Source organism: Thalassophryne amazonica, chromosome 16 (assembly GCF_902500255.1).
Source record: "Thalassophryne amazonica chromosome 16, fThaAma1.1, whole genome shotgun sequence".
Lineage (NCBI taxonomy): Eukaryota > Metazoa > Chordata > Actinopteri > Batrachoidiformes > Batrachoididae > Thalassophryne > Thalassophryne amazonica.
The window spans coordinates 25,822,097-25,835,113 of record NC_047118.1 but is presented as its reverse complement, the minus strand read 5'-3'; the positions used below and the strand labels follow the sequence as shown (position 1 = coordinate 25,835,113).

Here is a 13,017-nt window from a genome sequence, read left to right as displayed (position 1 = left end):
ATGGAACCAATCGATAATTATCTCTGCAGATACAAGAACCACATCTTTTTGAAGTCTGGGGTAACTGCAGAGTACATTGATTCACTCCAGACCTTTAAAATTCTGGACAGTGACATATTTGTCGTTACTTATCCAAAATCAGGTGAGTGTGACGACTCTTCGGGATTGTTTGAGCAATCGGGTTATGTTTATGATGTCACAGAGCTTTAATTTTGTCCCCACAAACAGGTACTATATGGAGTCAACAGATCATCATCTCCATCTGTGACTTAGCAGGAGGTCTGAATGAATACTCAAACAACTGGGAGCAGATGCCGTGGCTGGAGTACACGGAGGGTCATGAAGACTACTCTCTACGGCCGTCACCAAGACTCTTCACTTCTCACCTCATCCCAGCCCTCATGCCTCCAGGACTGAAGGACAAGAAGGCAAAGGTTAGTGTTCTATGAATGCCCTTTTTTTTTGTCAGTGACTAATGGTGCTGTGCATCAGTTCACCCAAAACCCAGTGGAACCATTGTGTTTATAGACTTTATAATTTAGAAAACCAAAATGGTCAGAACGATTCCTGGGGGTGTGTGGGAGGGGGAATCTGATTTCCAAACACTTTAGCCCATAGTTACTCAATCAGGGTGCTCAGTCTGCTACATTCTAAACAAGGTTAAAGTACTTTAAGCAGATAATGATTAACAAATCCTGAAGAAGTGAACTCAACAGTTATGTCAAGAGTAGTAGAAATACAGTGTTTAAAATCAACCAATGCAAGAAAAAAAAAAATAAAGAGATCAAAAAAAAGAAAAAGAAATACATTTCAGTATGCTGTACTCCTGGAAGGAGCTTTGGTTTAGAGGAAAAGTTAACTGACCTCAGCTTCATAGACAATGATGTGATCTTGGTGGACTCAATGGATTCTCTGATTGCAGCACTTGAGAAGCTGAGTGAGGAATCAGAGTATCTGGGTTTGTGATTGTCCATGATGAAGTCTAAGATTCAGGCATCACTTACCTCAGCAGGGTCCCTTCATGTCTGTGGAACATTGGCCTTTGAGATTAAGAGTTGCTTAGGAAGAGCGTATGGAGTTCATGAGGTCTCTGGACAGAGGTGTGTGGTAATGCCAATATCTTTGAAGGAGAATGAAGGTCCATGTCTTTCGGCCCCCAGGTGCTTCCTGTCTTACTGTATTGTTGCAAGACTTTGAAGCTAACCAGTGACTAAAGGTGACAACTGGATGATAATAGGTCTCTTGTAGGATCTTTGGGTACCGCCGGAATTACTTTATCAAATGAGTAGTTAATAAAATGAGGAGGATCGCTTGCATTACGAGGGAATATCAGATTGAAATTTGGTTCTGGTGCTGTTAGATCTCAGTACTGTGTTTGATACTGTGGGTCATCATATTCTACTTGACAGGCTGGAAAATCATTTTGGGATTACTGGGAGTGCCCTTGCATGGTTGACATCATACTTAACCAGTCGTTCTCACTGTGTTTTGTACAGTAACACTACCTCTAACCTTAGTGACATGAAATTTGGGGTTCCACAGGGGTCCGTCTTAGGCCCCCTGCTTTTCTCCCTTTATATAACACCCCTTGGACACATATAGCGGCATTTTGGGATTACCTTTCACTGCTATGATGATGATACTCAGTTATACATGCCGATAACTGCTGGTAATCTTATTCACATAAAATCCATAGAAGATTACCTTGCATCAGTGAGAAGTTAGATGTCTAGAAACTTCCTACTTTTAAACTCTGATAAGACTGAAATGATGGTTCTTGGTCCAGTGAGACATCGGCATCAATTTGACCAGTTAACACTTAGCCGAGGCTCGTGTGTCATATATCACACTGACAAAGTGAGGAACCTTGGGGTAATTTTTGATCCTACATTGTCCTTTGACCTCCACATTAGAAATATTATGAGGACTGCTTTCTTTCACCTGTGAAATATAGCGAAGATTCATCCCATCCTGTCTATGGCTGATGCTGAGACCCTGATCCATGTGTTTATCTCTTCTAGATTGGACTACTGCAATGTTCTATATTCTGGTTTACCGCAGTCCAGCATTAGGGCTCTCCAGTTGGGTCAAAATGCTGCAGCCAGACTTTTGACACAAAGCAGAAAGTTAGACCACATTACACCCATTTTGGCATCTCTTCACTGGCTTCCTGTCCCAGTGAGATCAGATTTTAAGGTTCTGCTACTAGTCTATAAAATTGTTCATGGACTGGCACCTCCCTACATAGCTGACCTAATTAAACCTTATGTACCGGCCCGGGCTTTGCATTCTCAGGGTGCAGGACTACTTTGTGCCCCTAGGGTGAATAAGAAGTCTGCGGGTCATAGAGTTTTCTCTTATCATGCCCCTGTTCTGTGGAATGATCTCCCTGCATCAATAAAACAGTCAGATTCTGTGGAGATTTTCAAGTCCAGACTTAAGACGCACTTATTTTCCCTTTCCTATGGCTAGCATACTGGCATAGTATAGTTCTGCGCTTTTTACTCTTTTAGTTAATTTTATTAGGAAACAGAGCGTGCCGCCGCCTCAACTTTACCTAAATTCTGGGTCTTTTTGTGAAGCTCGGGGCTAGTGGCCGGTGATAACCTTAGTATTTCCTGTTTTTCTTGTTGTTTAATGCTGACAAATTATACTGTATTTTTTGTCTTTCTGATGGCTGATTCTGTTTTTTTCTCTCTCTTTAAGGTGCAGCTCCATCCAGAGATGGGTTTGGCATTTGTGCTGGAGACCCTCCTGTCCTGTGCACCAACAGCATGTCCTGTATATTCATTTTGTGTATTTTTCTGTAATTTATGTCTGGAGCATTGCCCAAGCAGAGGATCACCCCTTTGAGTCTGGTCTGCTTGAGGTTTCTTCCTACAGGGAGTTTTTTCTTATCACTGTTGCTCTGGGGGTTAGTAAGGTTAGACCTTACTTGTGTGAAGCACCTTGGGGCAACTCTGTTGTGATTTGGTGCTATATAAATGAAAATAAATTGAAAAAATTGAAATTGACTGAACATGTGACACCATGTGATACATTTCTCTGTCCAAAATCCAGCATGCAGGTGCCTCAATGTTGAGCAACTTTCTGGCAGCACTCTACTTTCAGTGCAGACTTCAGTACCAGCTGCTACTACTTTTGGGTCCCTGGAGTCTTTATACTGCCTTCATATCACCACAGATTCTTCTGAGAGGCCACTGAAGGGAAACTTCAGGTTGATGGGTCCATACAGAGCAGTACTACTCAAGCTCCTTGGCAAACCAAGACACATTTGCAGATAGCTGCTGGTTGTCTTTTCCAGAGCTTGCACAGTTAACACAGGAACATCATAAATTAGCAGAGACCACAAAACCATGGGCAGAATGGTGTGCTGGTAAATTCAGGCATTGAAGCTACTGGCCAACCCAGAAATGTCCACCTTGGCAAGTCATGCTTCAAGGTCACTGCTGGGATTTTTGGATGGCAGCTGTGTCCTTCAGACTGCAATCTAAGACACCCTGAGGGCCTTCTGCAGAGGCACACTAGACAGCATCCTGACTAGATGCTTCGGTGCATGGCATGGGACACTGTAACAGCTCAACTCATCAGTAGATGTGAGCTTTGTTCAATCAAGGACCTGTACAACGAATGGTGCGTAAGGAAAGTCAGGGAATAGTAGCCTGCACAATGAACCCTGTGATAGGCACACACACACACACACACACACACCCCCCCCCACCACCACCACCACCACACACACAAATAGACACACCTTTAACTGGAATAAGTGGTTTCAGGAAAGGAATGAGTTATTGAATAACTTTATTCTTGTTGTTGTTATGGTGTACTCTGAACTGGACACTGGGTCACAGGAGGTACTGTAAGGGGAGGGGTTTCCACTCGATGGGTTATCAAAGGGAATAAATAATAATTGTTTCTGTTTATTGGTAAAATAAAGTTGAAATATTTTGGTCATGCCCATCAGCGCAGCTTTGAACAGGCACGAGACAAGTAATGTACGAGTAGCTCAGATTTTAATGAATATACAGCATGCTGTCTTATTTGCTTTTACCAGGTTATGGGGTTTTAACCCTTAAAACAGGGACAAATCATTCTTGGAAATTTATATTGGCACTAAGAGTGCATGTGGGTGAATGTCAACACATGCACACCTGTTTCTATAAGTATTTTGGATTTTTCATTACTATTAATAAAAGAAATACATTAAAATTAAACCTAAAAGTCTCAACTGTGAGGTCATCATCATTTACTTCGATCATCAATCGCTGTGGCAATCCCTCTGTGGCGAGGATGATTGTCTCTTGGTTGATTCCTCGATGGGATGGTGGAATTCTACATCCAGGGTTGATCAAGAGACATTTGTACATGGGTTTGCTTCAGGGCCCCTTCACACATCGTGCAAATTTGGTCAAATTGCACATAAAGTGCAAACGAAGCAGGAATCGTGTGTAAAACATGTAAAATCGTAGCTGCCTCCAACATCTCGTACACCTGTTGCTATAAATATTTGCGCACATCAGCAGCTGAAAGACAGAGTGTGGGCTATGCGAACCCATAGAACCCTCTCATGTCGGCCAAATTCCAGCTGACACACACGAACATCTAACACCGCTTGTTTGGCACTTAGAAAATGTGTGGCCATTTGCACTGTGAACACGACAACAGTCAGTAGACGATCACTGTCGAGCTGCATGTGAAATTTGTCCAAGTGCTCCATGAGTGTGGCTTTGCAAACAGACACAGTGACACGTTGGTGTGTCCGCTGAACTGACAGGAGGTGTGTCCACCGACAGAAGCAGCTGTGGAGATCTGTGGATCTGGATGTCACGGCTGGACAACACGTACTGTTTGGACGGACATGAACTAACAACTGGTCACTGTGACGGACATGTGTCTGCTTGATGTCCTCACATGGACATAAATAAAAACATATATCACTGTGGTGACAGGCTGCCGTGAGTGTGCCCACAGCAAGCACATTGACAGGGTACTGCAGGTGAAACGGACCATCAGATCATAACATGCAGTGGACTGGAACATCACCCACGTGAGTTCTGTTCCACATGATGCAGTGTCTGTCCTGCGATGTGCAGTCCACAAGACACATGTCAGGCAGGACATTTGCAGCCCTGGCTGGACACGCCGCCAACAGATGTGGACATGATAAGCGTGCATTGATCCATTCATGTCATTTTATGACTGTATGTGAGTGACCATGGGTCATCTACAGAGGAACAGATGGCTCATATTTGTATTGTCCACTTGATAAGAGGGATTCAATAAAAAGCGGTGTTTTTATATGGTGTGTGGTTTTATTTTTTTAAATACATCCATGTCCTTCTTGATATCAGGCAGTTTCCCACACCTTTTACAGGATAGTGATGGTAGCTCAGTGGTAAAGTTTCTGGCTGGTATTTAGAGCTTTTGGAAAGTGCAAGTTCGATTCCCGTGGGTGGCATATAATTTTTATTTTTTATTTTCACAGCAGCTGCTGTGGAAAGCTGCTGTGTTACCGCCTGCACAAAACCGTTGCAGCATATATTTTTTATTTATTTATTTTTTCTTCGCAGCACAACACAGACGAGGGGTTGGACTTTGACATCATCAATATACAGCTAACTTCAAAACCTTGTCATTGTCTGAATTTTTATGGATCAGAAACAGTTTTCTCTCTCTTTCTCTCTGTGTGTGTGTGTTATTTTCCTTGTGTACAGATTGTGTATGTGATGAGAAACCCAAAGGACATCGTCACATCTTTCTACCACTTCTGTCAGATAGCGGTTGACCTGGAGACCCCAACAAGCTTAGACACCTTTTTGAAGCAGTATTTAGATGGAAACGGTGAGGTGACCATGTAAACTGCAGTGATAAGAATTTTAAAACAGCAAATAATCAAACACTTATGGGGGGGGGCAGAAAAAGTGCCAGCAACAGTGATTCATGATTGTGTTTGTTGTGTGTGGTGACAGTTACTGTATATTATTGTATAATGTGTAGAGTAATTATATTTGGAGGCTTCTGACTCTGTAAAATACAGTATAGGAATGAACACTAAAGAATCCACAAACTTTGATGCATCAGATCGATACAGAACCACCTTTATTTTGCTCACTTAAAATTCCAAATTAATGCCTGACAGAGCTGTTCACGTCTGCAAGGTTATAGGAAGGTACTGGTTTGAATCCTACTTTGTTTGAGTGTCAGTGACCCACCATGAAGCACAGCAGCATGCTCACAGAACTAAGACAACGTGATACTATTTGCAGGCTGAAAATCATCTTCCCGATGTTGTTAAAATTTATGCAACTGAACTGTTTTTGACATGTTATAGTTATAACAGGATCCTGGTTTGATCACATCAGACAGTGGCACGCAACTAAAGACGAGTACAACATCCTCTTCTTGACCTATGAGGAGATGGTTTTGGTAAGAGAGTTTTTTCATGTTTCTGTTTATTATTATTATTGTTATTTTCATTATTATTAACAATAATGATAATATTAACTGAGCCACATGGGTTGTGCAGCCAGTACACTCTGAGTGTCTGTCCGAAGCAAATGGTAAATTTAAATGGTAAATGGACTGCATTTATATAGCGCTTTTCCATCTGCATTAGACACTCAAAGCGCTTTACAATAATGCCTCACATTCACCCCGATGTCAAGCCCGAATAAATGACGAGGGTTGCAACAAGAAAGGCATCTTGTGTGGAAAAGACAATGCAAACTTGAATATTTCAAACTTGAGCTTCACCTCATTAGCTCTGTTTGTTTGTTTTTTTTTTTTGTATCTTATTTTTCTTTGTGTAGCTACTTTTGCTTTTTTGGGGAGCAGGCTTTGAACTCTGAGAACAGAAGCCTTTTGATTTATTAATATGTCTTCCAATGTGTAATTTTTTTAAAATTAAGTTTAATGAAAATGCATCTGCATTCTAATCACATGCACCCCCACCCCCACCCACCATTATGCTGATGATGGGTGGGGGTGATGGCCTATTGCTTAAGGTGTTGAGCTTGACACCAGATGATCCTCAGTTCAAATCCCAGCCTGACTGGAAAATCACTGAGGTCCCTTGGGCAAGGCCTTTAATCCTCTATTGCTCCTGGTGTGTAGTGGGCACCTTGTGTGGCAGCAGCCTGACATCGGGCTGAATGTGAGGCATTATTTGTAAAGCGCTTTGAGCATCTGATGCAGATGGAAAAGTGCAATATAAATGCACTCTATTTACCATTTATTTATTTATTTCACAACCATGCAGAGTACAAATTGAATTTCCATCTGTTTGGGCAATGCATGGGTTAACACCAACCGCCATGGGTGCTCATCAGTGAAAATTGGGAAGATTAGCTAGATAGATAGATTAAACTTCTCTTTGTAAAAGTGTAACGTTATAAGCTATTTTAAGCCTCTGGAGTCACCTGACATAATTTGGTCACGTAAATCACATGGCGGAATTAAGCGTTGTCCCATTAAATTCACCAGACTCACGTCTCCATTTGTGTGTTTTAAATGTGCACACTTCAAGCTCTACCAGTATTTAAATTCTGTTAATAGCCCTACTATAACATGAATTATAATGAATAATTTCTGAGATGTTTTTTAGGGAATTTTATGGTCATATTTGTTGTGCATATTTGCAGAAAGCCACAGTAAACAGTCTGTGACAAACCTGCCTTCCGTTTTATCATTGGTGGAAACCCATGACATAAACCAATCAGGATCATCAACCCACGTGGTGGGGTCTCTCAGGACTTTCTGGACAAAATGCCACCACAGGCAGACAAACTAACACTGCCTCCTACTGGACAGAAGCAGGAATGACACAATGAGCTCATTCCAATGCCCAAAATTGCATATTTAATCAGAGAGACAGACACTCAATTATTATTTAATATTACCTTGTTACATTAATATTATTTTTTTAATCAATTTATCTTTGTTAAGGAACTATATGACCCATACAGAAACACTATCACGATATATATTCAATTTATACTGCAATATGAATTTGAACTCATATCGCACAGCCCTATGTGACAGCGGTGAGATGCTCAGTAGGAATGAGGGACTCATTCAAGGTGGAGGTGGGATTACATCAAGGATCAACTCTGAGTCCTTTGTTGTTTGCAGTGGTGATAGATAGGTTGACAGATGAGATCAGACAGGAGTCTTCATGGACTATGATCAGTGGTGGGTGCCAGGAACTGTGAGGACTTGGCACGACAGGCAGGTGGACACAAATGCAGACTCATGGCTCAGGACGGATTTAGAAAAAGGTTTAATTCAAAAAACAGGCTCTGGTCTATACACAGGGTCACAAGCAGGCAGGCGGAGGTACAGACAGTTGTGAGGCGGCGGAGTGGTCAGTAACGAGCAGAGTTCCAGCACGGGCAAACAGGTGTATCAGAGGAGGCAAAAAAAACGGAGCAGGGTTCAGGCACAGAGAAGCAGGTTAACTGGCTCAGGCAAAAGGCAAGGTCAAAACAGGCGAAGGTCACACACGGCAAGAAAAACAGGCTATGGCAGAAAACACGAGAGGCTTGGAACGAGGCAATATGCACAATGAACTAGCAGTGAGTGGTGGAAGACAAGGGGTTTAAAAGCAGAGGATAATCATGGCGTGATGAGATGCAGGTGCAGGAAAGAAGGCGTGGATGAGTGAGACAAGAGTGGAGTGACAGGTGGGCGTGTCAGACAAAAGCAGCAAGGAGAGGAATGCCACAGAACAAATGTTAAACAATTCCTAAAGTCCCAAACTGAGAAACAGAATCAACAAATGGAAAGGCAGAAACAGAACAGAAAATTAAAGGCTGGATCAAAACTAGAGAAGAACTCAACATGTGGCAGGAGTGTACAGAAAAACCTGAGGGACTAATGTGCTGAAAACAGAGTTACTGAATAACCAGAAAATAAGACAAAGACTAAACTAGAACAGAACTCAATAGGTGGCTGATGTGTGACATAATCCTCAAAACCTAATGTGATAACACAGTATGACTAAATAAAAAGCTGAGACTAAACTAGAACAGAACTTAACATGGCTGAAGTGTAACAGATCATAAAACCAAGACCAAAGTGGAAGAAACAGAAAATAAACATTCAGGGTCAGACAGAAGGACAAAGAGGGAAACAGACGGAGACTGGGGGACAAAACCAGATTCAGGGCAGGTCCAGGGCTAGAGCATGACAGTGGGCACAGTTCCGCTAATCTGCTAATTATCAAAGCTAATGTTTTCATTATTGGATTAGTTTTTCAAATAACTTTGAAAACCATCATCGGATCAGTTATCTTCCGATAAATTTTGGTCCGATAATTTTTAGACTGCTAACATATTATTGTAAGGGTGATGAATAAAGCTTTAACAGTTAATATACATTTTTAAAGTCTGATATTAAAGATTTTAGATCCTACCTGTTAAATGTTTTGTAGTAGATGTACAGTCGTATCCAGAGAAAAGCTGGTTTCAGGAGAAATCACACTGTCCTCTATAATCAGAAGAGAGCTGGTCACAGAAGATAACCAAAATGAGCCCCCCAAATAAATAATAATAATTTCTCTTGACACCATACTAACTAAGCGGCACTATCACCAACGTCATCCAGAGGCATACAGTTTTAACTAATGGTTAAAATTTTAACCAAACTAATTTTGGGCAAGTTATTTAAATTGTCACGTCTGAAGTTTTATAAAGTGAAATTATCAGCTATATGTTTTACTTTTAAAGTATTGCACTAATTTTAAAGGTTTTAGTGTGGACATGGTGTGTCTGCACTCCCCAGTGCATTATGGGTACTGTAAAAGTTCATGACAGGAGAAGTGCATTTGAGACGCTTTGTATATTGTGCCTAAAACTCTCGTGAATATATTCTCTCGGTTTATAGATGTTATTGTGTTTGTTTTATGTAAAAATGCCAGAAGAAGCTCAGGTTGCTTCTCCATTATTTTCAGTTGGAATCACTGTGAGCTAAACCTTTATTACACTTATAAAACACAACTATAGCATATATATTTTGAAAGTACAGGTTGTCCTGAAAAAAGAGACATAAAACTTGATTGTGGGATGCAGGGAGAGCTATTAACAGCAATAATAAAACATTTATGCCAGGCGAGTGAACTGTCAAAAAAATGCCCTCAGACCACAGAGGGTTAAATTTCACATAGATTAAAGGTAGCAGACACAGATTATTTATTTGGAATATTTCTTTTGGCAAGTTTTCACATTCTCTACTGCCATCTACTGGCCAATAGTGTTCATGGCAGTATTCACCCTCAATATTGAGATATCTCATAATCCTTTGTGTGCCAGAGAGTTGCTGCAGTTGATGAAAATAAATAAAAATGTACTATTTTGGTTGTATAATCTTCATTTACAATTGTCATGTTTTCTCTCTAAAATGCAGCAACTCTCTGGCAGGCAAAGGATTATGGGTTAGGGTTTGAGCTTCTATGTGCCAGTAGATAGCAGTGTTCTATGCATTTTGACACCAGTTATATCAGACGGTTGTCTAATCACAACTTGACTTTCGGCTTTTGCAAATGGCTTTTTTTACATATGAAAAAATGGCATATTTTACAAAAGCACATTTATATGTAAACCAACACACACGTCACATTAATATGTTTGTTTTTACATAGAATGAATGAGTCAACCAATCAGGGTTAGTGGAGGCTCATTTTACCCATAATCCCCTTTGTATCTGTGTGTGTTTGTTACAAAACTTCAGAATAAGTGCATTATTTAAAATGAAAATATGTGTTATATTTTAACTTTGTAAAAATGACAGAATTGTCATTAATGTAGTTATTCTATCCAGAATAATTTGATTTATAAATCAAAATCATAAGTCAAAACTGCTTTATTTTCCAAGTCATCTGCATCACAGTGGAACCGCTGTATGCGTTTAAAGAGTAATGATTTTTTTTGGTGACAACCTGGTGATCAGGCTCCCTTTGGTGCGGTAGAATCAAATATGTAGTAAACAGGAGCTTCCCGCAGGGGGCACAGCGCACAAAGACAGAAGTGGTGATTTTTTTTGTTTGGGTTTGTGATCATGGTGTTAAAACTCAATTTTGAAAGTCATGGGTTATCAGTTAGCTGTAGCATCTGATACATTTTTGGGTGGTTTATCGGTTTAGCTTTATAAAAGATAACTTTTCAGTTAGCTGATTAGCTGTTATCGAAGCTAACGTTTTGGTTAGCTGTGCCCACCACTGACGATGATGTTTGCAGATGACATTGCGATCTGTAGTGAGAGTAGAAAGCTGAGTCTAGCCTGCAGAGGTGGAGATATGTTCTGGAAAGAAGGGGAATGAAAGTCAGTAGGCACAAGACTGAGTACATGTGTGTGAATGAGAGGGTGCCCAGTGGAATAGTGTGGTTACAAGGAGTAGAAGTGGTGAAAGTCATTGAGTTTAAATACTTGGGGTCAACTGTCCAAAGTAATGGAGAGTGTGGTAGAGAGATGATGAAGAGAGTGCAGGTAGGGTGGAGTGGGTGGAGAAAGGTGGCAGGAGTGATTTGTGACCGAAGAATATCTGCAAGAGTGAAGGAGAAAGTCTACAAGACAGTAGTGAGACCAGCTATATTGGACGGCTTAGAGACGGTGACACTAACGAAAAGACCGGAGGCAGAGCTGAAGATGTTGTGATTCTCTTTGGGAGTGATGAGAATGGACATGATTAGGAATCAACATATCAGAGGGACAGCTCAGGTGGGACAGTTTGGAGACAAAATTAAAGAGGTGAGATTGAGATGATTTGGACATGTGCAGAGGACGGATCCAGGGTATATAGGGAGAAGGATGCTGAGGATGGAGCCACCAGGCAGAAGGAGAAGAGAGAGGCAGAAGAGCATAAAATGCAGGATAAAATTCAGTAAAGCCTACTGTTAACAAATTTTAAATCCAAGTGTTCTTCAGAAACACTTTGAATAGAATAAACTTTGTCTGTCCCACAAAAACTTCACTGTTAAAAAATATGAATAATTAATTTTAAGAGTTTTACCTTTGCTTGCCTTTTAGGATCTGAGGGCAGTCATAAGTAAAATCTGTACTTTCCTCGAGAAAAACCTCAGCGCAGCAGCTATTGACCAAGTTATTGAAAAATCAACATTTGAGGGCATGAAGAATGACTCAAAAGCCAACTATACGTTTGTGCCAGGAGATCGACTGAAGGGAAGCTTCATGCGGAAAGGTATTGTCGTATATTTAACTGTCAGGTAGCACGAAGTACTGATAAAATACTGGGTTGAATATCACACACCGCCTTGCCCCCACTTCAGGTAAGATTGGCGACTGGAAGAACACCTTCACTGTTGCCCAGAGTGAAAGGTTTGACCGCATTCTTCAGGAACGACTTGGTGATTTGCCTCTGAAGTTCATCTGGGATTCTGCAGAGGTTCCACAGCAACATTAAACAGAGAGACAGTATCCTCAATGCCAAGAAATTAAGAAGAAAGTGTTTCTTCTTTTATTGTCACAGAGTAAAAGCTTTAAACTATTTGTGTGTCACAAAGAACATGAATGAATACCAAGTGTTGGGTAAGAAAACAGAAATGATCTCAAATTGAACAATCTTTGTCACGAAGAACAAAAATTGTCTCTTGGTCAGTTTGGTGACTTCACTCTCTTAAATTTTGACATTATGGGGAGATAGAACAGTTTCCTATCAGCTAATCAATAATGATAACACAGTCAAGAAACTATTTCAGGAATTGTTACCTGTAAAACATATTTTTATGTTAGGCGTATGTGTATATATGTGACCAGGTGACATATCTTTATGGCCACAGTGGAGTTCCAACACCAGATTGCTTGTACTTGAGGTCGAGTTCTACCATGTCAGCCAAAAGGGGAACCCCCACTAGCCAAAACACTTGGAACAACTTTTCCATCTGGACTTCACCTTGTTACACACACACACATATATATATATATATATATATATATATATATATATATATATATATATATATATATATATATATATATATATATATATATATATATATATAT

General features: G+C 40.5%; 1 protein-coding gene across 1 annotated transcript; it reads left to right on the top strand.

The window, feature by feature from the left end:
- Positions 1 to 12,827, top strand: LOC117528553 (amine sulfotransferase-like). Its single transcript, XM_034191185.1, has 6 exons — positions 1 to 142; positions 229 to 434; positions 5,718 to 5,844; positions 6,335 to 6,429; positions 12,025 to 12,196; positions 12,285 to 12,827. The coding sequence occupies exons 1-6, from the start codon at positions 1 to 3 to the stop codon at positions 12,416 to 12,418; spliced, it is 876 nt and encodes a 291-aa protein (XP_034047076.1). The 3' UTR covers positions 12,419 to 12,827.
- Positions 12,828 to 13,017: the final 190 nt, after the last annotated feature.

Bases quoted from the DNA above. Each gene is read 5' to 3' on its own strand.
- LOC117528553 (XM_034191185.1), top strand. From the start codon at position 1: ATGGAACCAATCGATAATTATCTCTGCAGATACAAGAACCACATCTTT. The intron at 6,430-12,024 runs GTAAGAGAGTTT...CTTGCCTTTTAG, and splicing joins CCTATGAGGAGATGGTTTTG to GATCTGAGGGCAGTCATAAG. The intron at 12,197-12,284 runs GTATTGTCGTAT...CCCCCACTTCAG, and splicing joins GGGAAGCTTCATGCGGAAAG to GTAAGATTGGCGACTGGAAG.